The sequence below is a fragment of the Talpa occidentalis genome, unplaced genomic scaffold (genome assembly GCF_014898055.3).
Source record: "Talpa occidentalis isolate TD23 unplaced genomic scaffold, MPIMG_talOcc4v2.1 talOcc4.14, whole genome shotgun sequence".
Classification (NCBI taxonomy): domain Eukaryota; kingdom Metazoa; phylum Chordata; class Mammalia; order Eulipotyphla; family Talpidae; genus Talpa; species Talpa occidentalis.
In genome coordinates, this window is record NW_023601433.1 from 7,451,481 (window position 1) to 7,477,941 (window position 26,461).

The 26,461-nt window shown below is 38.8% G+C and overlaps 1 protein-coding gene across 6 annotated transcripts in view; it reads left to right on the forward strand.

Moving 5' to 3' along the window:
- Nucleotides 1–26,461, forward strand: part of MCTP2 (multiple C2 and transmembrane domain containing 2) — a 200,497-nt gene that overhangs the window by 164,408 nt on the left and 9,628 nt on the right. For all 6 annotated transcript variants that reach the window (XM_037510041.2, XM_054694750.1, XM_037510040.2 and 3 more), the window contains 2 exons: nt 13,322–13,431; nt 24,431–24,540. In XM_037510041.2, the coding sequence (XP_037365938.1) occupies nt 13,322–13,431; nt 24,431–24,540 (220 nt within the window). The remainder of the gene's footprint in view (nt 1–13,321; nt 13,432–24,430; nt 24,541–26,461) is intronic.

Consider the following 26,461-nt stretch of genomic DNA (forward strand, 5'->3'; position numbering starts at 1 on the left):
GCAGAAATCACCCTTTCATATTAGTTGTAGGTTGCAAAAGAGACATGGCTGTTTTCCTTTAAGAAAACGAGAGACATTTAATATATCTTTGCTGGTATGTGGAACATTTTGTAATGAAGGGATGCAAATGAATGTTACATCTATGTCCTTTTTTCACAAACTAGGATGTTGTCATTAAAGTTTTAAGTGCATTTTGAACCATCCATTTTAGTGTTTAAAATGGTATTCAGGGCCTCTCTGGTGGCGCAAGTGGTTAAGCACCACACCATGAAGCTATTCGCAGCCTCTGCAGCACGAGTTCGATCCCCAGCCGGCTGGGGAGAAACCCACACGGCGGGGCAGACCTCTCCTGTCTCGCCTGCTGCTCCCCTCAGCAGTGTATTTCAGTCAGTCTGCCTGTTTTGTTCCCCACTCTGTCTCTGGTGGATCCTCTCATACCCTGCATCTCTGGCCTGTGCCCCAGCTCTTTATGCATAAATAAATAAATCTTAAAAAAAAGAAAAGTAAAATGGTTTCTGTGCTCCAGATTAGTTAACCAGTCACCAAGGTCCATTTGTTTAGGGAGAGTCCTTGCTGTAAGTTTACCTGAAGACTCCTTGAGATGGTGGGTGGGTCCACCATGCTTCATTCCCTGGCTTTCCTTGTTCTGAAGAGAGAAGATACTCTGTAGCATATCAACCAGGGGAGACAGTTGTCTTGGGGATGTCTAATAATGAGAGTAGTTTTATTTATCATTCCTTGGTGCCTCCTTCAACATATCTGAACCAGGGCATCCTTGGTGATGCAAGGGGTTAAGCACAGCACTGAGAAGCTATCCAAAGCCTCTGCAGCATGAGTTTGATCCCCGGCTTGCCAGCAACCCACATGGCACAGCAGACTTCTCCTGTCTCGCCCGCTAATCCCCTCAGCAGTGTGTTTCAGTGAGTCTGCCTGTTCTGCTTCCCACTCTATCTCTGGTGAATTCTCTCACCCCTGCACCTCTGGCCTGTACCCCAGCTCTTGGATGCATATATAAATAAATCTTTTTTAAAAAAGCATACGAATAACCCCCCAAATATCTGAAACACAGCAGATTTGTTTCATTAGCTATTTTTTTTAACTATTGACCAAACAGTGGAGCTTTAAGATGGCAATGTATGGTTTTTTATAAAAACCATATTTTTTATAAAAATAAAAAATCAGAGAGTATCTTTGAAGTGTTAACAATAGTTGAATATACACATTCACACACATTTTCCGTGCATATATTATCTATATTCAGGGCATATTGTACAGAACCTGCTTATGGCTAATTTTCAGGGGAATAAAGTAAATGGTCATTCTGATTTAACTCCCTTTAATTTGATTTAATATAATTTTTAGTGATGATTTAATTGCTAACATTTCTACCAAGCCATCTTACTTTCAAGACTTTAATATTAAAATGGATGCCAGCCAATTCTTAATTATCAGTGTATGCATGCTTTGAATGAAAAAGGATTGACTTCCCTATTTCCTGTAGTCCTTTCTCTGACACATCAACTTGCTCAAATGTTCTGTTTCAAAATCAAATCTCCATTCTTAAAACTGTGTTGGTTTTATTTCCTGTAGAAGTAAGCCAAAAGTGTTACTAATCTGACCTTTCAATGCATTCTTCATCCTGCTTACAATCAGGCTCACTGATATTCCAAGAATATGTGGATTTTCTTCACAACTTCTCCTGTAAGGATTATACTTGGTATATCACTCCCAAATATTGTGAAACGTGATACACCAGACTATCAATTAGATGGATTATTTATCTTCCTATTTAATGTGCACTATCAGGATACAGTTGAGGGCTCTCACTTTATAAACTCTACTGCACCTAGATATTTGATTTCTATTTTCTAAAATTATTCCATTGTCCTAAAATACAATGTACTGGCCATTGTAGCTCAATTACCCACCATTTATTGTTTTTCTAAGGATAGTAGTTATCCTTTTTTGTCTTTCTAATGAAATCCCTCTTTCAGTGTGGTTTGCTCTAAGTCCCAATTATTCAATGAGTTTAAAAGATAATAAGTAATGTACAAGATAATTGATAAAAGGTAGGGGCACCACTTTCCCTCAAGGGAATGTAATAATTTAAAGTAATACTAGATAAGACGTAATTATTTATTTTTATTGAGGTATAATTCAGGTGTAGAATGTAATGATTTGATATTTTATAGATTGCAAAATTATCACCATAATAAGTCTATTTAATATCCTGCACACACATAATTTACATTTTTTTTCCTCTGATGAGAACTTTTAAGTCATACTCTCAGTATCTTTCAAATATGCAATATATATTAACTATAGCCACTATGCTGTACATTATACTCACATGATTTTGATTTTATAGTTGTAAGTTTGTGCCCTAGTAAATTATTAATTTCATTTATACTACAGTAAATTAAGGCAAGGTCAATTTGAGTAAGAATTAGCTAGATAATTGTTTCTAAAATATTAGCATTTATAGAAATTTACAATTTGTAGACTATTTCCATATGCTTTAGTTCATAGTATTCCTGTACCAAGAACCACTGAATGTGATACCATTTTCCCCATCTACAAATGACCAAGGCTAGGCAAAGAGAAATTGAGTAGCTTGTTTAAGATTTTTTTCAACCAAGAGAGTAGCAAACTCAAACCTAGTTCTTACTTAAATCCCCATTGTTATAAAGGAAACATGCTGTTCATTTATTGTTCTATTTTTTTTAATTAATAAATTTTATTTTTATATTCCTCATACAATTGCAATCCCCCCATTCTGACCCCAATCCCTCCCCTCCCGCCCCCCACCCCTCATAGAGTGTCTCTGGTTCATAGTTTTTGTTGATTTTGATTTTCACTTTCTTATATTCATTTTCCTGGTCCCTTATTTAAGTATTCTAGATTCCTGCTATGAGTGAGACCATCCGGTATTTTTCTTTTTCTTTTTGGCTTATTTCACTGAGCATGATCCCTTCCAGCGCCATCCATGTTGCTGCAAATTGCATGTGTTTATCTTTTTTGAATGCTGAGTAATATTCCCTTGCAATCAGGGAAATGCAAATCAAAACTACCATGAGATACCATCTTACACCAGTGAGAATGGCACATATTAAAAAAACTAGCAACAACAAATGTTGGCGAGGGTGTGGAGAAAAAGGAACTCTTCTGCACTGTTGGTGGGAGTGCAAACTGGTCCAACCACTATGGAGAGCTGTGTGGAGATTTCTGGACCTACTAAACATAGAGCTTCCACAGGATCCAGCAATTCCACTCCTAGGTATTTACCCAAAGAACACAGAAACATCCATTCCAAAGAGCACCTGCACCCCTATGTTTATAGCAGCACTGTTTACAATAGCTAAGCTTTGGAAACAGCCCAAATGCCCAAAAATAGATGACTGGATCAAGAAGATGTGGTCCATATACACCATGGAATATTATTGTTCTATTTTTCTGCATTACTCTTGACAATGTTTATGGAGTATTTTCTTTGTAACAGAGCTTCTTTGGGTACAGAGATTTCAGTTACCACCTATGTGTCATTTAGTGAATGTGATACATTCTGAGAAAATTGTTGTCAAGCAATTTCATATTGCACAGACATCTTAGAATGTAATTACACAACCCCACATGGTTCAGCTTGTGCATACGTAGGCTGTGTGGTATAGCCATTGGGACCACCATGTTTACTGAGTCTGCTGCTGAACAAAAAACAACTTAAGAAATGTCTGACTCTATAAACAAGGTGTTCACAATAAATAATCAGAGTGCACTATGATTGCTGCTTTCATCAAAATGTGTCCACTGTGGTGGGCAGTGGAGATGAAGTACTTGAGTAAATCAGAACTACGAAAGGTGGTGGGTGATGTGTGAGCAGAGTCTCAGTGTAGTAAGAATTGTTTGTTGCATTGCTTGGTCTCATCCATATTTTATTATAAACCCTTCTTCACCTGGAAGAAAAACTAAAGGACACACAGTTAAATCCCTGGAAGAAAAACTAAAGGACACGCGGTTAAATCAGCAACAGTATCTCATGGTGTTCATCTACAATGTTACAGTCAGATGAAACCATCATCCCTATTTGCTTGGAAAGGCCTGGCATCTTTCAAGCATCTCAGAGAAACATTTAATGAAATTAGTTGTCCCAGCTTTTAAATCGTAAAAAAAAAAAACAAAGAAAACTTTTTTCTTAACTCTAATTTTCTCATTGATGTTCATTCCTTTGATATTTTTAGCCTTCCACTTTAACAAAAAATGATTGCTGTTGCAAATCAAAAAAAAAAAAAGAAGAAGAAGAAGAAGAAAGAAAGGAAGGAAGGGAGATAGAAAAGGAAGAAGAAAGTGCTAGTAAATTGGTGTCAGTGTATAAGCACTTTATGCAATAATCAGATAGAGTGTAGAGTGGTTAAAAACCACTTAGAGATGATATTGATTCAGAATCTAAAGTCTGTTTTATATTCACTTCCCAAAGCAAAAGTACTGCTTGAGAAAGAAATATTCTGCTAAAAGTGTCAAGGTGTTTGTTTCCCATTTTAATAGCATGCACCAGGGAGATGACTGTGTGTGTGTGTGTGTGTGTGTGTATGTGTGTGTGTGCATACATACACAACACACCTCATGGAAAGAATTCTAAAGACAGTTCCCAGTGTCTTAAACCAGGATTCCCAAAGAACAATTTTTAATCTCATATGCCAGAAATATTACTTCTTGTTCTTTGTTATGACAGATGCTAAGAAGCTTTTTATTTTCCATGCTACATGCCATTCAATCTATTTCTGACGTTTTTAATTCTTCGAGTTTTCAAATTGCAGGCTTTTAATATTCAGTGGGATGATATAGGCCAACATACTCCCATTTAAAGTCGAAAGTTATATTTTTATGTGTTTACTTTAGAGAGATGAAATTATTGTGATCTTGCAATAGAAATTTTGCACTGATCCCTTTGGGGAATTCTGGGTCTCCTGTGACAAATGCTAGTCATTTTTTAACTATGTCAAAAGAATTTTTTCCTGACATGGTCCGTTTTCAGAACTATCTGGTTTGACTTAGATAATTAATAGAGAAATCAGAGTTCTTCCTTAAATCAGAATTTGTGGGAAAGATTTAAAGTAACATTCTGATTACATAATTAATTCTTAATGTAAATTCATTTTGATGGTGTTAATTCTCTCCCAAGGGCTTGAAGCTAGTTTATTGCCCCTACTGGGCTCTCTCTGGAGTCTTGGGGAAGACAGCAGTCCTTGTATGGGGACAATTCACTTTGTGATTAACGTTTTTGTTGTGGGTGTGTTTTTTTTTTAAAGAAATAGCAAACACATTATAACAGAGGAACATGCAGCTGCTTAATTCAACGGCTTAAAAAAATTAGTCAAAAGACTCAGTTGTTTGGTTTTTTTTTTACATTTTATAAACAAGTGGACAATGAAAAGATACTGATTTTGTAGTATACATGGCTTAGGTACTCGAGCTGGGCTTAGTCATTTTTCTTGCAGTAAGTGCCTCTGTTTCCTAATAGCATATGGAAAAGCTAAGCATCCTGGTGGCACAAGGGGTTAAGCACAGCTCTGCAAAGCTCACCATAGCCTCTGCAGCACGAGTTCAATCCCTGGCCAGGGAGCTACCCCCATGGTGCAGCAGACCTCTCCTGTCTCTCCCGCTGCTCCCCTCAGCAGTGTGTTTCAGTCAGTCTGCCTGTTCTGTTCCCCACTCTGTCTCCGGTGAATCCTCTCACCCCTTCAACTCTGGCTTGTACCCCAGTTCTCGTATGCATAAATCTTAAAAATAAAAAAGCAAAGCGTGCTTGTGAATCTTGAATTCTAGATCTGAAAAGTTCCCTATTTTTATGTCTTCTCTTGTATGGCAATATATATTTGCTCATCAAGTAGACCCTAGTTCATGTGAATTTTACTTGTCTCATGTTTTTTCCCCAAGTTTTGTTGTGAGAAGGCAAATCCATTCTTAACTCAAATGGAGGAATCTAAAAATAAGTGTTCAGCCACAATTATCTTGTTTATGTGTTTAATCACACCAGTGACCAGCTCTATTTTTTTATACCGTTCCCTCTATAAATTGGAAGCCTCATATGTTAAGTGAAAATGAAAGTACAGGGGATAGCAGCTCGGTCTTTCTGAATGAGTCACTATTATTCTTCTTAAGCAATTTGGCGGCGGCAGCAGATGTAACGTTTTTGCTAAACTGTGTTATCACCACATTCCCTGGTTCAATCTGAAATGTGTAAATAAAGTCAGTGTGATGCAGAGAGAACTGCCAGATGATCTCTCCTGCAGGCCGGGCGACATGAGCAGACTTGTCCACAAGGACCCTTTCCTTAGAAACTTTAATGAACTCCAGTTATCCTTAAACCAGAGAGCAGGTTATCTGTTCTTTGTCTCTTTGTATTCTCGAGAAGGGGTCATTTTTCTGAAGCACCTAAAATAGTCCCATCGTTTTACATTGGATCTAATATTTGATTCTCCAAACACTCTAATCAGGGTAAGGCATAAGATCTCTGTTTTCTTTCTTTCTTTCTTTCTTTTTTTAAGAGATTTATTTATGTATACAAGAGCTGGGGTACAGGCCAGTGCGGAGGCTGAGAGGATTCACCAGAGACAGAGTGGGGAGCAAAACAGGCAGATTGACTGAAATACACTGCTGAGGGGGAGCAGCGGGAGAGACAGGAGAGGTCTGCTGCACCATGTGGGTAGCTCCCTGGCCAGGGATTGAACTCATGCCATGCTGCAGTGGCCGCAGATAGCTTCATAGTGCTCAACTTAACCCCTTGCACCACCAGAGAGGCCCAAATCTCTCTTTTGTTGATAGCAAAATTGGGACTGAGAAATGCTAAGAAGTGGACTGTCTAGTCTTCTGACTCTGTAGCCTGTGTATGTAAAATGGTTAGATCTGTGTACTTGGTACCCGTTAAGGTTTTACTTTTCCTAACTTTTCATCTGTTGGTGTAAACTCTGGTTACTTTGGCTCTTAGATAAGAACAGAAACAAATATTTCCCCAAATATTTTCATAAGTCATACTTTTGAATTTACATGAAAATTAGGTAAAATATCACTGGAAGTAAATTAATAAGTTAATTCTGAAATGGACTTGATGTTTTTTTAATCTAATATATGGACTCAAACAAAAGCTTTGCAAGTTAATTTCAAAAAAAAAAATGAAATCCCAGACATCAGGAGAGCCATTGTTAATTTAGTTTAAACATTTAATGTTGATAGTTATTTAATTTTGTAGTGATGGTGTGAATGCAAATTTTGAGGAAGCATGGCTGCAGGCTTGTAAAATAGTCTTAAAAAATGAAGGGACCTATGAAGCAGAAATGTACTTGGGATTGATCAGTGTACCCTGGTCCTCCACGATTGCAATCAGATAAGCAAGGATGCTCTACTAATTGAATTAGAAGCTGCCACACCCACATTTCTATTTTATATATGTTTTATATATATACACATATATGCACACATATATACATACACATATATGTATATACACACATACATACGTATATATGTATATACATATGTGTGTGTGTGTACACACACACAGAGCTGGGTAGTATCGGGGTGCAGGGGGATAATCCCCCATTCCTCTGAAATCTTCTCAGCTAGAGAGCAGACAAATGAACATCAGGCAGATTAGCAAGAGTAAAAGCCATATTTAATTATGTATCTGTGGAGAATTTCCATGGCTGTAAATTCTAAAGGAAATGGAACATACTGGGAATTTATATCCCAAGCTGAGGAATGGAATTGGGACCTGGAGTACCAGGAAGAGAGAAGGGGTCGCACAGAATCAGGAGGGGGTGCCCTCATAAGACAACACCCTGTCTCTTGCTGTTTGCTCTGCCTTGAGATAGGATTCTCAGTTGAAACAGTTAATTTTGGAAATGTCGCTAAATCTTGGTGATCTGTATTTTTAAGATTAAGGTAGCAGCTTCTCCTGACGCTCATAGGTTTTGATTGATCTTAGTTGCGCACACAAAGGTGACACATGTTGGAAACATCCTGCTCTGGACATGTTGGGAAAAACCTATCTGAACATTTTCAGGAAGGTTAAACCTACAGTAGCAACAACAAAGACTTTGTGCAATATAAACAACAAAGTTATGTCGAATATAAAAATAGACCTCAGCTTGGCATAGGCACCCTCTCTGTCATCAGGCTGATTTTAGGAATGTTTGAACCTTTGAAGAATTCTCAGTGAAGGCCGGTCCGGAAGTTTTGGAGCCTCCACGAGCGCTGCGGTGCCCCGAGGCAGCGTGTGGCGGGCTCTGGACAGGAGACTCCAGGACCCCGTGCAGCTGCCTCCTTCCTCTGTGCTGGACCCCAGCGCCCCTCCCAGCGCCTCCTCCAGAGCCCTCGTGCGTCTGTGAGAGCAGCGACAATGGATGAATCTCTGGTCACCACCTCAGGAGATTTTTTAAGCGTGATATGAAACCACTGCCATCCTTGGAGGGCCTGGAAAGATCTTAGAATATTGGCAGGTAGCATTTTTAATAACGAATGTCATATGTCCTTGGGCAGCTTCTAGGAGCAAGGAAGGCAAACAGAATGTATACTGATGGGAGAAGAGACGGTGGTACTAGAAGACACTTACGAGCTAAGAAATATCTGGAGGTTATGGAGAGATAAATCACTGCACCTTCCAAGATGATTCTGAACCACCACTCAAACTATTCTTTAATGCCCAGAAATGTATGGCTTCTTCTACTTAATCCATTTCTTCTATACAACGTGAAGAAAACAAGTGCAAAGGATAGACTAAGGTCATGGACTACAGGTGCTTTGCTGGTTTCTAGATTCCTGCTATGAGTGAGACCATCTGGTGTTTTTCATCTTTCTGGCTTGTTTCGCTGAGCAGGATCCCTTCTAGTGCCGTCCATGTTGCTGCAAATTGTATGTGTTTGTCTTTTTTGAATGCTGAGTAATATTCCATGGTGTATATGGACCACGTCTTCTTGATCCAGTCATCTCTTTTGGGGCATTTGGGTTGTTTCCCTATATTAGCTATTGTAAACAGTGCTGCTGTAAACATGGGGGTGCAGGTGCCCTTTTGAATTGCTGTTTCTGTGTCCTTGGGGTTGATGCCTGGGAGTGGAGTCGCTGGATCATATGGAAGCGCTATCTTTAGTGGGTTGAGGAATCTCCACACAGCTCTCCATGGCGGCTGGACCAGTTTGCACTCCCACCGGCAGTGCAGGAGAGTTCCTTTTTCTCCGCATCCTCGCCAACACTTATTGGTGCTAGTTTTTTTAGTTTGTGCCATTCTCACTGGTGTGAGATGGTATCTCATGGTGGTTTTGATTTGCATTTTCCTGATTGCAAGTGATGTTGAACATTTTTTCATATGCCTGTTGGCCATTTGCATTTCCTCTTCAGAGAAGTTTCTTTTTGGCTCTTCTGCCCATTTTGTGACTGGATTATTTACTTTGTTTTTTTGAGTTTCTTCAGCTCGCTAAGAGCATTCATTATTCTATGAGGACATCAGAAGTCTGCATACTTAAATCTCTAGAAACTTCTAAATATTGATTTTACACATGATCATCACCAAAGAAATCTTTCAGGATCAGTACAATCCTGATTACTTTCTGAACTGTGTGTTTTTCTTCTGATTCACCCATGGAAGATACTTGTTTTAGAATTGAAAAATCCCCATACTTTGCCCCCTCTTGTCACTGATGAAGACATGGAGGTGCCGCTGAAAGCCATCTTCACTCAGTGCCCACGGGCCCTAGGAGGAGACAGTGATGATCACTGAGGGAAGGGAAGGGCAGCAGTAGTCTCTTCTGACTTGCTGGAGAAGCAGCTGTCAGTAGTTCTCCTGAAGACTCCTAATAAAGGTTAAAGGCTCCATTTAACTAAGCCCATACCGGGGCCTCCAGGATGCCCTAGGGGTTAGTCTCAGCGCTCTCACCGCTGCGGCCTGAGTTCAAGCCCCGGCCAGGGAGCTACCCGCAAGGCGTGTGGGAGTTAGCCCCCATAAGGGGGCATGGAGCTAGAGCGCATGCGGTGCAGCAGAAGGTCTCTTCTCTCTGTGCCTGCTGCTCCGCTATGCTCTGTGCTTCAGATCTCCCTTGCCCCCCCCTCCTCCCTTGCCCCCCCTCCTCCCTTGCCCCCCCTCCTCCCTTGCCCCCCCTCCTCCCTTGCCCCCCTCCTCCCTTGCCCCCCTCCTCCCTTGCCCCCCTCCTCCCTTGCCCCCCCCACCTATGTCTTCCTAATAATAAATCTATATTCCCAAGTGCTTAAACCAAATAATGTGAATATCAGTCATGATTAAGAACTACCATGCCACTAAACACCCCTCTGTATGTAAAGTATCTATTACCCCATAATACCTTGAGTTTTTAATTTTGGCATTTGATTTATAATATAAATCAACTACACCATTTGTTCTTTCCCTAAAAAAAAGAATTCTCAGTGAATTTTGACATTCCCCAAACTATAGCATTCTTGTGAAAAAGGAAATCTTTTAAATTTGCATGGCATTTTGGCCAAACTGGAAAATTTTAACCAAAATCTTTGATGGCTGAAGTGTTAAGTAACTTCATCTTTGGAAGCTCTTAGAGAAATTTTTAAGACATCTTTTTGGTAAAAGATGTTGGAAAGTTTATATGAATGGATACAGAGTATAGTACTTTGGAAATATTTAGTATGAAGTATATACAGGAGGTGATATTTAAAAAATAGAATTGAGAATGTTCTCCCTTTGTCACATTTTCCTTGTGAGTTTTCAAGGTACCTCAGTGCCTGCAGAGAATACTTCCCTAGCTCCAATTTTGACCTATAGTAGAGTCAAAAATGTCAATTTAGGGCCTTTCTGGTGGCGCAGGGGTTAAGATGCAACCTATGAAGCAATCCGCAGCCACCACAGCATGAGTTCAATTCCCAGCCGGTCAAGGAGAAACCCACATGGCAAGACAGACCTCTCCTGTCTCTCCCGCTGCTCCCCTCAGCAGTGTATTTTGTCAATCTGCCTGTTCTGTTCCCCACTCTGTCTCTGGTGAATTCCCTCACCTTCCTGTGCATCTCTGGCCTGTACCCCAATTCTTATATAAAAATAAATCTTTAAAAAAAAGTCAATTTAATGTCTGCTAAATATAACTTTGAAGATTAAGGACAATTTTATGAAATATTACAAATAAAAAGGTGACATTTGAAATATATTCTTTTGAAATATGACCCTGAGGTGCGATAAGTAGATATAACTAGGTGAGCAATTATATATATATGTATATTATGAATAATCTTTCTATATTGTATGTGTATAAATATTCAGATAATGTAGACAAGTTGCTTTTGTTCTAAATCATTAAAATATATTGTAAATTTTGAAACAATGTATTTAGGAAATTATATAAAATGAAACCATTCTATAGCTCCATCAATTTAATCAAACCGAGTTGTCAGTTGATTAATATTTAAAAAATTAAATAACTTGATCACTTTTACCCTTAAAAGTGTATAGATTTGGTTGATAAAATACCCTAGATATTCTGGGAACTTTATTCTATTCTTTGAATGTTGAATACTCAAATCAGACATCAAATTAATTAAAAAGAAAAAGGATGTTATGAAAATCATTACTTATTTTGCTAAATTAATGGATGCTTTTTTTACACGCAGATCCTCATATTTTTGGTGGTTCATATGGGGAAAAAACTCAGTCAACTGAAATAAGAAATTTTTATGACATTAGCCACGTGGAAATTTGAACCATTCTCCAAAGAAATTGTTTTGACTAGACTCTGTGCTGCGGGAAAGAAGCCACTTACACCCTCTGGGTCAAATGCCCTAGAGCTTGCAACCCCCTTGCACAGAACTGTCCTTCTGTGGCAGAGATGTGATGGGCTCTCGGGCAGTGTGGCTCATCTTGATCTCAAGCTGCTTGGAGAATTAGAATTAGTCAAAGAGCAAAGGGAATATGAAATTGAAAATTAGGGTGAAGAAGTGAAAATATCTTGCAAGTTTGATGCTGCAAGGAGAGATGTGTCTAGAGTAGTTGCAGGGAGAGGTACAGACCCAATGGTAAGAAGTCCTGAAAGCACCTCATACCTGCCACTAAAGAGGGGTAACAGGGGGACCTCTGCCCCTCTCTGCAAAGTGGCTTCATAAACAGGGGCATATGCAAGTGGGAAGTCAGGGCTTCTAAAGGTTTCTGCCCCGTCGGCGCCTGTGCCGGAGGTCACTGTGGGCTGGTCAGTTCCCCTTCACTCCCCTCTGCTGTGCAGTTGGATGGAACAGATAATGTAAGATGAGAATGAGATTTTGTTTTTCTTTTGCTGCACAGAAAGTTATTCTAGAAATGGTCTCAATTTAAAAACATTTGTTTAATAATTTGATATGATTCTAACCCAAGTAAAATTCTAGAAAGGAAATAAAGGTTTTGAAGTTTTAGGTTTCCTATGTGGGTGCAGTAATAGCCAAATCCCAGCTCCATGAAGTTTAAGGGAGATAGGATATGATTTCAGAATACAAGAAAGTATAAAAATACCTCTCTTTCTGGAATCTTCTTTTCTTCCACATGAGAGTAATTTGTAAATTATTTTTATGCCCATTAGCTACCTAACCTGTTAAGACACACTTAATGTTTCTATAAGCCAAATAAGGATAAGGAAAATATTATTAGAAAGCTGAATTCCATTTCACATGAAGAGCCTTTAGCTCTTTCTGCTTCTAGCTCCATGAAGGAGAAAACAGTTGTTGAGCATCTCCTAAGGACTAAGGGGGTAGGGTAGCATCTGGTCCCCAGCAGTGTGTTAGGGGGTGATGCTGTAGCCTGTCTTCCAAGGCTGACTGGCACGCTTCTCAGACCTTCAGTGGGTTTAAAACATAGTGAAAAATGCAGCAGAGTTTGACTAAGAGACCACCACCCTAGGAAACATGTGATTTCCTTTTCCAACATGCCCTCCACTCACCTGCCAGAATCATTTCCGAAGTGAAGGTTGAGAGGTGGGATGAACTGGCAGATCAACTTGGGAAGACCTTGCAGAAATCAGCATTAGCTAGTGGATGGGGTTGCAGAGTAGTCTGGCAGAAGCAGCCCCTCCAGGGAATGCTGCTCCAGGCCTGGGGGGCTGCCTGACCTCGAGGCAGGCAGTGGGGCAGCGACCAGGTCATAGAATGTTCAGTGGGCTCCTCTGAATGGCTGAGTGGGTGCTCTTTGTAGTCAATAAAAATATTTAATTTGTGAAAAATTCTCTCTCAGCATCACTCTGTTGGTAACAAGCATGGTATTATAACAGGGATAATCATTTCTATAACATGACAATAAAAATGAAGTAACTGATTTAAATCGTGCAATTTTATTTCTCAGGAATCCGAAAAGAAAGGGTTCATTGAACGAATATACATGGTGCAGGATATCGTGTCAACTGTCCAGAACATCTTGGAGGAATTAGCTTCTTTTGGAGAAAGAATTAAAAAGTAAGTTCTGCATCTGCGTCTTGGTATTAGAAGGAGAGCTACTGTCCATGAGGCCCACAGGGATAGAAGGGAAGCTGGGGAAGGTGGGAACAGAAGAGACAGACAGGTGGTCAGTGCCTCAGAACCAGGGCACCCCTATGGCCCAGTTAAACCAATCATCCCTACAGAATTATTAATAACATCCCTTCTCCCCTCAAACATATCCTGCCGTGGGCAGTGAACCTCAGATGTGGAAAAAATATATATATATATATATATATATATATATATATGCTATTCAGAAATTTAAAGGGAAGCAAATATGTTCTGAAGGAGGATTTTTTTTTTTTCTGAACCAGAGAACATGGTAAGTGGCTTGAATGCAGCTTTTTAAAATTTTTCTTTTTTTTTTTAAGATTTATTTATTTATTTACACAAGAACTGGGGTACAGGCCAGATGCATGGGAGGGTGAGCGGATTCACCAGAGACAGAGCGGGGAACAGAACAGGCAGACTGATGAAATACACTGCTGAGGGGAGCAGCGGGCAAGACAGGAGAGGTCTGCTGCACCATGTGGGACTCTTGCCGGCAGGTCGGGATCGAACTGGTGCTGCAGAGGCTGCAGACAGCTTCACAGCGCTGCGCTCAACCACCTGCACCACCAAGGGAGGCTCTTTTTAATTTTTCAAAGACTGGTTATTATCTAGTGGCATCATAGATGCAAAGTTGGCAAGTTAAATCATCATGTATGTGGATGACTTAAAATACTAGTCAATATGCTTTTTCTCTAAAGGGGCAGAGAGTAACTATTTTCAATTCTGTGGGCTGTGTGGTCTCTTTACAATGATGCAGTTCTATTAAGGTAAAACTGCCATAGTTGATATGTAAATGAATGGGTGTGAGCTGTGTTCTAATAAAACTTTATTTACAGAAACGTGTGACAAGGCTAGAATTGACCACATATAAACCATAGCTTGTATTCTCTCTCTTAGAGCAGAAGGGCTAAATTGTCTAGTGGTGTTCAAGTGGAGAAAGACTTTCTGTGATTCATTTTGTTTGTGAGTTTTTACCAGATTTACACATTCTTACTCCCACTGTCCAGGTATTAGTAGAAGAACACTTAAAGATTAGTAGCATTTTTGCTTCTAAATACTAATGCCTAGAAATTTTTATTTCTTTTGGCTTCATATTAATTGGTAAATAATGCCTGAATTCAACCCCAAAATTCTTTAACAAAAGCATACTTGTAGTACAAAATAGTGAGGGATGGGATGGCAATTCTTCATTCACTCATTCAACTACCAGTTATTGAGTCTTAGGCATGGACATGATCTAACAATGAATAAAAATAACCGCAACATGGAAAAGAGCAACATCAGCTATTGCCCCGCTCCAGCCAGACTCAGTTCTAAGCCCTTTACACATAGTTTCTTCTTCAAGGAGTTGCTTAAAGGAATAAGTGACTTCAGCAATTCTATGGAGCAAGGATTTTTTAGTGTCCCCATTTTGCAGATGAGGAAATTGAAGCACAGAATGATTATCTCATAGCCCAGGTCACAAAGAAAGTGAGCTGGGCAACTTGGATTTGAGCCTGACTTCTTGATGCATTATCCTGTCATTACGCTCTAGTGATCTATTTTGCAATGAGGGAGAAGAATGATAATAAGGCAATTAGAGTTCAGTAGCACTGATGCTAAGTAGAGGTTAGATAGGATGCGGGTGGGGATGGGGGGTCCGACCTGCCCAGATGGGAGGTAGGAGGGAGAGAGACAGAGGGCAGTTGTGAAGAAGCAACAACTCAGAATCTCTGAGAATGGAAGACAATAGCTGGACATAGGACAATAAATGGGGGTCTCAGTTGGCGGAACAAGTGTGTCTGGACTCAAAGCCCAAGGCTGTGCTGGCTGTAGGGAGATGTGGGGCCTGTCATAGGGGTTGGTGGTGGCAGTGTTTGGAGCTGATGCTGACCAGGCAGGGCCTCTAGCGGATGGAAAAGTCAATGAAAAAATGGGGTGAGTGATGTGTGGCGGCTATGAGGGTGAGAGGGTGTGGGGTGGGGGCAAGCCCGGGAAGGAAGGCCGTGTCCTGGCTAACACGCGCTATGTGCTTGAACATCTCTAGAGGACAAATGTGGCTGTTGTGTAGTTGATAATCATCCAGGAACTGTGTCTGATGAAAGAAGAAGACAGAGCCATTTGAACAGGCCCCCACTCTACAGGGCTTTGAGGGGCGGCCATGCCCAGCACAGCTGTGGGAGCCACATCTGAGATGCATTTGCAGCCATGAACAGGGCACTGTTCTCCCCAGCTGCCACACAGGGAGGCTCAGAGGCTCAACTCCTATTCATTCTCTGGCCATTCATGACGACAGTGACCTTAAATCCTGCTGGGTATTCAAATGGGATGGCGTGTGTAATTCTGCTGGAATTCCATTGTGATTCTCTGCTGAAGGACCAGGAAACCTTTTACGGAATTTTTGGAAACTAGCAAATAAATAGACTTACATAAAACCCTCAGGGTGAGGCCCCCTGTTCCTAGGTGGAGAACCCCAGTGGTATTTATATGGGATGGCCTGTATTTTTTTTTTCATTTTTTTAATTTAATCATAATTTTATTAATAGATGTGTAGGATGTGTCTACCTTTTACTTCTTTGATCATCCATGAGGCAGTGAACATTCATATGCACACACGAGTCATATTTGCACTATTTTGCTATAGAGCATAATTCTGAAAGTGCAATTGTTTTTTTTTTTTTTTTAAAGATTTATGTATGCATACAAGAGCTGGGGTGCAGGCCAAAGGTGCGGGGGGTGAGAGGATTCACCAGAGACAGAGTGGGAAACAGAACGGCCAGATCTACTGAAATACGCTGCTGAGGGGAGCAGTGGGCAAGTCAGGAGAGGTCTGTTGCACCATGTGGGTCAGCTCCCTGGCTGAGGATCAAACTCGTGCTGCTATGGTTGCCGATAGCTTCATAATGCTGATGTTTAACTTCTTATGCCCCCAGGGAGGCCCAGAAAGCACAACTGTTAATAAGACAAACATTGACCTGCCAAAAATCTATCAGCTTTCACACTCACCCTCAGTTCTTGAAAGGATCTTTTCTCCCATAACTCATGTCGATGTGTGTTTTCTTTTTTTCTGCTCTTCTGTACCATCTCCAATTACCATCTCTAATATTATGCAAGTATCAAATGTATGTGTAGATATGGCTGAAGCATTTTCTTAGCGTGTAGCCTTGTGTTATTCCTGACAGCAGGCAGGATGGGTCAGAAGAGCGATGTATGTTACGTGTCCTGCAGTCATGGAGAGCTGGTGCCACCATCTGTGTCCTTAAGTAGTTAGGAATCTCCTCAGAGGAGATCATGAGATTAAGGAAGACCTGGGACAGGGAAGGCATCCCTTCAAATGTCCCAGAATAAGCTTGGGGGACACATTCTTGGGCAGAAACTGCCCTGATGAGGTGTGATCTTGAGAATTACTAAGCGATGAAGATAAGAGAGCAGATTAAGTATAGTTTGAATCATGGTGAGGACTTGGGAATGACAGATGGCAGCACCTTGTATTTAATTTCAGGGAGAAATGTTGAAAAAGACTAAGAAATTAGGGCAGAACGACCAATTTGGGGGCTGAGGCCAGGTCAGTGGGGCACTCACAAGCTCCTGTACAAACTGTGCCCATGAGAAGGGAAGCATGAGTAGGGTCACCACAGGAGAATAATCCACAGGGTCTCACGACCAGCTGGGTCTGTTTCCCTGGGAAGATGAGTCAGAAGACTTCTTTCATCTAAATCTGGTAAATGAGGATAATGTGTATCCTGATGCAAAGGTCAGCCAGTTGGGGGAGGAACTAGGGTGTCCACCTCATCAGATGTGGGCAAGATCATTTTTATTTTGTGTTTCCAATTTCAAAAATGATATTCTGAAGCATGCCAGTGAAACTGGATGGCTGAATGAATGAGGGTTTCATTGAATTGCTTTTATTCAATGAAAGACTTGACTCATTTGTCTCCTTATTGCCTAAGTCAAGGGTTCCTTTCTTGGGATTTAGAGGACTCCTGGTTAGGAAAACTGGGGAAGTCAATAAAAATGTTTGATAGATGATCTGATTTTGGAAAGCTTTGATATACTGGGGTTCTTCAGCCTTGATTGTTCCATGGAAGCCCAAATACTGCAAGATATTTCAAGAAAAATGATGAGAAGGCTGATACAATTTGAGTATCAGAGGATTGCTATGTAGTGTCCTTGAATTAAGTCCTCAGTCCTATAAACAACAATATACAATAGGTGAAATTAAGGAAACTATCTCTGCTAACATTTTCTTAAGTGTGTACTCTAGAGGCAGTGAGTATGGGTTCTTGAACAGAATCCAGATCCCTTTCTGAATCCAGATCCCAATTCTACCACTTACCCTGGGCCTGAGTGATTTGGGGCCAATTATTTAACTGTTGTGACTCATTGTTCTCTGTTTGGTAGAATGACAATAATAATAATTCCTACTTCATAAAAATTTTGGAAAAATTAAATAATTTCTTTCATATGAAGAGTTTAAACCAGTAAATGGAATGTAACAATCACTTTAAAATATTGGTTATTAGAAGTGTTATTTTTGGTAAATTGCTTTGATTTTCCTCCTCTGTGTCTAAGTTTAAAAAGAAAAACAGTGAAACATTTTATACTGAAGTTGTGGGTTGCTGAAAGAAAAATGTGTAAGTTAATTGACATGGTTGCTGGGAGGGAAAATCTGTTCATGTTTACAAGGGGATTTGGTGCATATCTCTGCCCCCACACAAACACACACCACACACTTGTGCACAAACACACAACTGATGAGAACTTCATAAGGATTGCATTAATTGAGAAAGAATTGACACTGTGATAAAATTTAAGTTTTCTAATATATGTATATTCTTCCTCCGCTATTCAGGTTATCTTTATTTCAATACTACTTTAGATTTTTTATGTGTAGAAGTTTGACATATTTATGTGAGATACATTCCCAGGTACTTGATTTGTTTCATGCTATTATCAATGAACTTTTTTATTTTTAGATTTTATTTTCTACATGTCACTGGGATAAAGAAGTAAAATCAGTTTTCTTACATTACGTTGTTTTTGATTAACCTTGATCAATTTCATTATCTGATTTTTTATATGAAGATTTTGGATTTTCTAGCACATAAATGTCACCTAGGGAAAATTTTTTTCTACCTTATTTTCCAGTCCTTACATACCTTTCCCCCCTCTGTCTTCTTGTACTGCTGGTATCTCTAGTACAAAGTTAAACAGAATTGGAATACATGAACATTCTTTTCTTATCCATGATCTCAGAGACAAAGCTTTCAACATTTTACCCTCAAGAGTGATATTTGCTATGTTTTTTTTTAAAGCTGCTCTATCAGATTAAGGAAATTCCCTTTGATTCCAAGTTTGCTAAATTTCCTTTGATTTCAAGTTTGTTTTTATCATGAACATGAGTTTTGTCAGACTTTCTGCATTCACTGAGATTTTTGTTCTCGTCTGTTTTATTATGCAGTGTATTACTGAGATTGATTTTCAGTCTGTCTTCTCTTTTGGGACTAAGTCTTTGCCATGTTATACTATCCCTTTATATATTGCTGGGTTCTATTTGCTACTTTTTTTTGCTTAGGATTTCAGCGGCTATGATCATAAGTGAAATTTGATCTACAAATTTTGTGTTCTTAAAAATTCCTGGTGGAGAGAAGTTCATTCTAGACTCAAACAAAGCAGGGAATGTTCCCTCTTCATCATTATCTAGGAGAGTTAATGTCAGCCTGGTGTCATTACTTCCTGGAAGATTTGAAAGAATTTGCTGGTGAAGCATCTGGGCCTGGAGTTTTCTTTTGGGGACAGTTTTAATTAAATATTTAGTTTCTGTAATATGTATAAATATTCAACCATTATTTCTTCTCTCTGTGTCTATGGGTAATCATTTTCTAAGCTTTTGTTTATTTCATTTTTATCTTCTACTTTTTTGCTCTGAGGTTGTCTGTGAAACCTTCTTACTATCTTTAATGTCAATAGAATCTGTAATGTTGTTCACTTTTTTAATGCTTGATATTAATTGTGTTTTCCCTTCTTTCTTCTTGGCAGAGATTTATCAATTATATTAGTCTTTAAAAAGAGCCAGCATTTGCCTTTGTTCATCCTCCCTGTTGTCTGTTTTCTCTTTCATTAATTACTACTCTTATCTTTATTACGGTCTTCCTTTGGGATTAATTTACTATTATTTTTCTTACTCTTTAAGATGGCTAACTAGATCATTTATTTTCAGTCTTTCTAGTTGCCTGACATAAACATTTAAAACTCCACAATTTATTGTAAGCACAACTTGAGCTCCTTGCCAGACGGTTTGGCTTTGACTTCTTATTACTCAAGATGAGTAAAAATGTTTTTTAACTTCTATTTTGATTTCTTGGTCAAAATTCCATTGCCAAATTTCCCAGTATATGGAGGTTTTTCTAGTTGTCTATTTTGTGCCTGATGAATGACTTAATTGCTTTATGGTCAGATGCAGTGAACTTGGCAAGCAGCCTATTTTGAAATTTTTCTCTGTGAGCTTGAAAAGGAGGTTACTGATTGTATTGTTCTTTATATATTCATTGATTCAATTTGTTGATTGTGTTCAAATCATTTATATTCATACTGATTTTTACTTTTGTTAGCTTGTTCTGACAGTTACTTAGAGATGTATTTTCAGTTCTGCTGTCATAGGTCAATCCTTCTTCCTTGTAGTTTTACCAGCTTTTATTTTATATGTTCTGAAGCTTTATTATTCAGTTATTATAATTCATATTAAATTTGTAATATTTTCGTGATGAATCAGATTATAAATTGATAGTAAATGGTCTGTTTATCTCTAAATAATGAGTAAGTAGTAAATAAAATTTTGCCTTAATGTCTTGCTAGACTAGTATTAATATGTCTATACAATACCTTTTTATAATATATCCTTTTCCATATTGTCCTTTTAATTTAATTTAACCTCTGTGCTTTGTTTTAAATCTCTCTCTTCTTTCTGACACTCTCTATTAATTTTAGCATGCTGTCCCTCCAAATTTAATAAATTTGAATTCACTAAATAAGGCAGACATTCAATCAATTTATCAATATATTTAGATTTAAACCTGTGGTTTTTACAAAGTCTCTCCCTTATTCTTGCTCTTTCCACCCTCGCCAACACACACACCCTCATGTTCTATATGTTTCTGAGGAATGTAAGTGCCTTTCACTGTATTTTAGTTGTTAGCTCGGAGTTGACAGTATGACCCAGAACTGCCTGCCAGTGTTACTTTTATTGTTTTCCCAATCAGTGTAGAAACTCTGTTTGTCTATTTTCCATCTGTTTAATTTCTCTTTGATATAGTTCACCTTTGTGCTCGCATCATGCTTTGAAAGATTTTCTTTGGATTATCTTGCACTGCCTAATTCCTTGGTATTTAAAATCATGTTTAATCCATGCACTTGGGGTTTTAATTATAATCATTGTAGTTTCCACCTTTCAGAGTTATACTTTGTTTTTCAAACCTCATGTTCATTTTCATCAACTCCTCCCTGGTCATATTTTCAAGTTTCTGTTTTGCCTTAAACACACTACACGTCACTGTTTACTCTCTTGTTTGATTTCATCCACTGAAGTCTTGGGTTTCAGATTTGACTTTTGCTTTTGCTGGCTCTTCTCATGATGCTGCTTGTCCTTATGTATTTTTTCAGTTTTAACTGTGAATTCATATTTTCTTGGGATAAGTTTTTTGTGACTAAGTCAGTTGAGTATTTGGAAGAATATTCAGATGTCTGTGTTGAGGAAGCCCAAGCTTTATTTTAGCATGCAGATAACAGACAGAAGTTCAAATTTCAATATTTGGAAAAAATGATAAAAGTGAAAATTGACTTTGGAGCTTAGTTACCTCCTGAGGTCTTAACAATACTGTTATTTCATACATTCTGGTGTTTTCTTAATTTAGTGTTCAACCTCAAGTTGACTTTCTCTCTTTGTTTTTAAAGGAAGGTTTAAAAATCACCTGGTATTTTACCTTTAAAATTGAAAAGACAAGCAGTCTTCTAAATATACTAGACATGTAATCACAATTACTAGATATATAATCACAATGTGTATTTCTTTACTAAAAATAATTTCAAGCATTTTGCATAACATTATCTTCAAAACATGACATTATTTAGGTACCTTTCTTTCTTTATTACTTTTGTGCAATAGCAAGGAAAAGGAGACTATCTAACAATTAATGTGTAATACTATGTGCCAGATTTTGTTTTTAAATGCCTTATACATTTTAAATCACTAATTCCCCTCTGCATCTCTATGAAGTATTTATAGTTATTATTCCCATTTTATAGATGGGAAAATAAAGAACTAAAAATTTGAGTAAATTGCTTATGGTCACATAGCTATTAAAATTTAGAATAGAAGTATTATTAAGTTGAAAACAACTAGGTTAATAAATGGTTATTATTACCTCAGAGTGAAAGGCAGGTAGATTTTGTTGCTAACTAGCTGTGAATTTGTCTCCACAATTTATGTAGCAACTAACTGAGCTGCTTCTTAAAACAAACAAACAAACAAACAACAGGGCCCTAAGTTTGATATTTGTTTTTACTTGCTGTTTAGTTTCAGTTTACTGATATTTTATCTTGTTTTGTTCTTATTTATTTTTATTATCACTTTGTTATACATTCATTAGAAACTCATCAACCAGAAAGCCTCCTCACTGTTCTCTATACCACCCTCTTTCCTGCATCTCCCCCACATCCTTGTCATATAGAACTCTACCACTAAGAGTTTGGAGTACATCCTTCAGAGGCTTTCTCAGCGTAATTATGTATATTTACACATGTGACTACATGTATAAATTTAATAGCTATTTTAAACACACAAAATTACATATATGCAAACAAATACGCATTTCTGCAGTCACCAATGGGCAGACATTATGAAGAAATTTAAAATCACATAGAAAACAGCATGTGATGGAATGGGACAAAATACTGGTTATTTAAACTAGTGGTGCCATCTCTGGGCTGGGGAAATACTTGATGAGTACTACCAAATCTAGAATTGAATAAAAATATTGATAAATGTGGTCATGTAAAATATGCAGCTTTCATATATAAAACAAATTATAAACAAGATTTTTTTCAAAGATAAGAAAGCAACAAACCGGAAAAATGTTTGTAACTGTTGTGACAAAGGACTAATTTCTTTAGTAGCTATAGAGATACCTTAAATCACGAAGGAAAAAGTCAGGTGAAACAGCTCAAGGGAAAAGTGACATATGGCAACTTCTTTACTTTTGTTTGAATTTTCACAATGTTCCAAAAACTGAACTAACAACTTAAAATGCTGGGTTTTGTTTCAGTCTAGCAAAACTCTATGATATGGATATTGTGATTATGCCCATTTTGGTCAGAATGTTGTTCAGATTGATTAAGTCACTGTTCTGTAGTGACTTAGCTTGTTAGAGAGCTAGAGCTTGAACTCAGGCTGTAAATCACTTCTCATAAACACTGTCTTAAAAGATAGTCCCTAATAAGGAAATAAGCTAGAAATCACTGAGTAATAAAATGGACAACCAGCATATATAAATGTATTCAAATTAGCTTATCATTTAAAGAAGTGAGAGATTAAATACATACACTCACATGCACACTTTTATGTGTTAACACATGAACGTATGTATAATGTACCTCTCAATGGGCAATGATCAAAATGTATTGATAGCACTCCATCATGTCAAGAGGGTTAAGCCACTGGATATCTCTTCCTCTGTTGACAGAATTGTGTCAATTTATACAAACTAGATGATATCTCTCAGCCTTGATTTGCTTATATGTAAATTGGGAATCACCCTTACTTAGTGAATTATTGGGACTGTTAGAGACTAACTATGAACAATATTAGTGTGTCACCTGGCATATAGTAGTGCTCAACGGCTGTTATGTGTTACTGTGTTACTCCCACCAAGTCCCTCCCCACAAAATTAAAAGACCTCACATGTACCTCTTTACATTTCAAATACAAAGTAAAGGATCAATAGGCTAGTATGTAAGTGAAAATGACATCCAGGAAGAATATTCTAGGAGCTCAAGGGCTCTCCCCAGGGCATTGGATTTGCAGATTATTCCTTGGCCCATTCAATCCCACATCCCAGGTCTAATCTGCATTTCCACGCAAGTCACAGAAGACCATGGATGCAATGAAAGGAGCCTGGAGCCCCATGAAAATAACTTGTGGCATCATCCCCTACAGTGCCTTTGGGATGGTGCAGTTATGGTTTACAGTCAAGTTCTCTTCAACCCATTTCAGGTCCAAGTGCTCCCCAATCCATTTCAAGGCATGATTTTTAAAATAAAATGTTTATTAGTTCACTGTAGGTTTGCAAAATTATCTAAGCTTGGAGCATACAGCTTCATGCTTCAATATGTTTGTATAACCTGCCCCACACCCAGTACCAAGATTCTAGTGCCATCCCCTTGTCAGCCGACTCCCTCTACTCATGAGGCCATGTTCATTATCTGTGGCCGGTGAGTCTAGAAAGTATAAATTTTAAGTAACTAGAAAACACAAACACTCTACTAGTGTCCTCTTTTTTCCAACTATCTTCTGGCAGCCATGTGTCAATTAAGAGAGAAATACTGACTTAGAGGCAACCTGACTAGCTTTAGTCTGGAAATTTCCTATGCAGAGGACCATGTGACAATACCTGCAGGTTTAAGTTGCTTTTCAGAGCCAGCATCTCCTCTGGGGAACGCTGGGTTCCGGGAAGGTGCGGTTACAAAGATTCTTACAATTTGAATGGTCCTGGGTCTTGTGACCTTCACCTCAAGACTTTTGCCAGTGCCAATCAGTTTGGCCGTCTTTTATATCCAGGTGTTTAAAGAAACTTTCCAATAGGACTTTTCCAGTTGTATAATTATGAAAAACTTGGCAAAATGAAGATATCACGATTCTGGAGAAAATGACATGAGTGTGTTTTGTCTGCAGCACATTTAACTGGACGGTCCCCTTCCTGTCGTTCCTGGCCTGCTTGATCCTGGCAGTCACCACCATCACTTTGTATTTCATCCCACTTCGGTACATCATTTTAATCTGGGGTAAGTCTGGCACACTCTTTTTGCTAGCAATCAATTCCAGGTAAGAACCAATTACTCATTTTTAAAGTGTGACCATAAACTTTAAATGTGCTCTTGTTGGCAATTAAACATGAGATGGAGGAAAGCATTTTAGGAACAGAAACTTCCAGGACCTCCCTGAAAAGGCCAGTTGCATGAAGGATTAGCATAGATATTTATAGACCACTTGCATAATTGCAATCAAATAAAAATGTGATTGTGCATGCGATTTCCCCCTGGGCTTTCATAGTCTTGAATACTCTTGAATAATATATGACTGTGGCCCAGAAACTTTCAGGAAACGCTGCTTTTCAGACAGTGAGCAAACACCTGCATCTTGCCCTTTCTGTTATGTAAAAGGAGATCTGGAGGCTGCTGGGTTGTTCCTGACACTTCATCTCTCCTGGAGGAAAAAAAAATAACTGAACCCAACACTTAAATCCAGAAGCAATGGTTGGAGAGAGGGCCGAGGCAAGAGGAAGGCCCCGAGTAACTACCTAACCAGTGTCTGAAAAGAAGAGGAAGTTATTTCTCAGGGGAAATCGTCTGCCTCCATAAAGTTTAGCTACTTTAAAGAAAGTAGAAACAGAAATGGCAAGCCTGAAATGCAGATCATGACTTGATTTACTGCTTAGGTTAGTACCTGGCGAAAACACCAGCTTTGTGAATATTTGTGTCTGGAACGGGGTGGACTCTGGGTGGATAGGGTAGGAGATTGTGGTGCTATAAATTAATCTTTGGAGAAACTTTCTCCAGGAGAGATTGCCAGTCCTGGATTTTCCATGATTTGGTGTCTTGAATGATGCTGGGCTCTCTGCCATGGGGATTTTCGGGTGTCAGGAAGCTCAGAGAAGTTAGGAGCATCAGTGACAGGTTGAGATGCAGGAGCCTCCACTTTTCCCTATAAACGACCTCAAAGAGAACCTATAATTTTGGGATTTCCATAGACAGGGGAGGTCCCATGTTCCCTGTCCAACCCAGGGGAGGGCGGAGCCGGGTAAGATCCTAGAAATATCACCCTGTTCCAAACCCACACAGAGAGAATATCTTCTTAACAAGGAAAGCCAAACCTGGACATTCAGAAATAGAAAAAAAAATCATGGGAAAATGAAAATAATATGTAAAACATCAATAGAGAATGATTTTGAGAGCGCATAATCCATTCATTTTCTATTTTGTCCAGGAGGCAAAAAAAGAAGACTCCCTCCTTTGTAGCATGTCCAAGAGGAGGAAAAAAATCTAACTTCCTTTTCATGGGTCCAGTTCATTACTCCATGAGATGAACCTCATTCTTGGGGGAAATCTCCGCACAGTCTGGGTTTAGTTTTTATCTGTCTCCCGGTTTTATTCACTTTTGCAACAGCTCTGCCACACTGGTCTGTTTGTCTCCCAGGAAGGACAGCCTGGGATGCTTCAGGGCCCATTGATTAAGAAGATATTTTATGAAAGTATTTCCCTGAATATCTTAAATACTGGATGTTATCTATAAAGATAAATGATCTCGTATTTTCTTAATTGCATTTCATAAGTAAGAGTTTCCAGATTCATTTACTGATGACATTTGGAGCACAGATCTTCAAATGTGTTGTCTGACCCTAACAGAATTCAAAATTATAATCATTTTGTTTATTGTTAAGTCGGTGTAAATTAATAGCATGGTCAAACAGCTTGTTCAACACTTTGTTCCATGGTTTCTTTGTCATTCAGATCCTGACTTTTTTTAATTGAATGAACATTGATTTACAACACTATGTGTGATGTAGAGGTATAGGATCACATCCTTCAGATCTGCATTACCCCATCTTACCCACCATCGTGGCCCTGAAAGTCCTCCCCTATAGCCAGTCGTGACCTCTCCCCACTTTGCTCTCCCGTGCTACCTCCACTCGGGTAGCCTCAACTC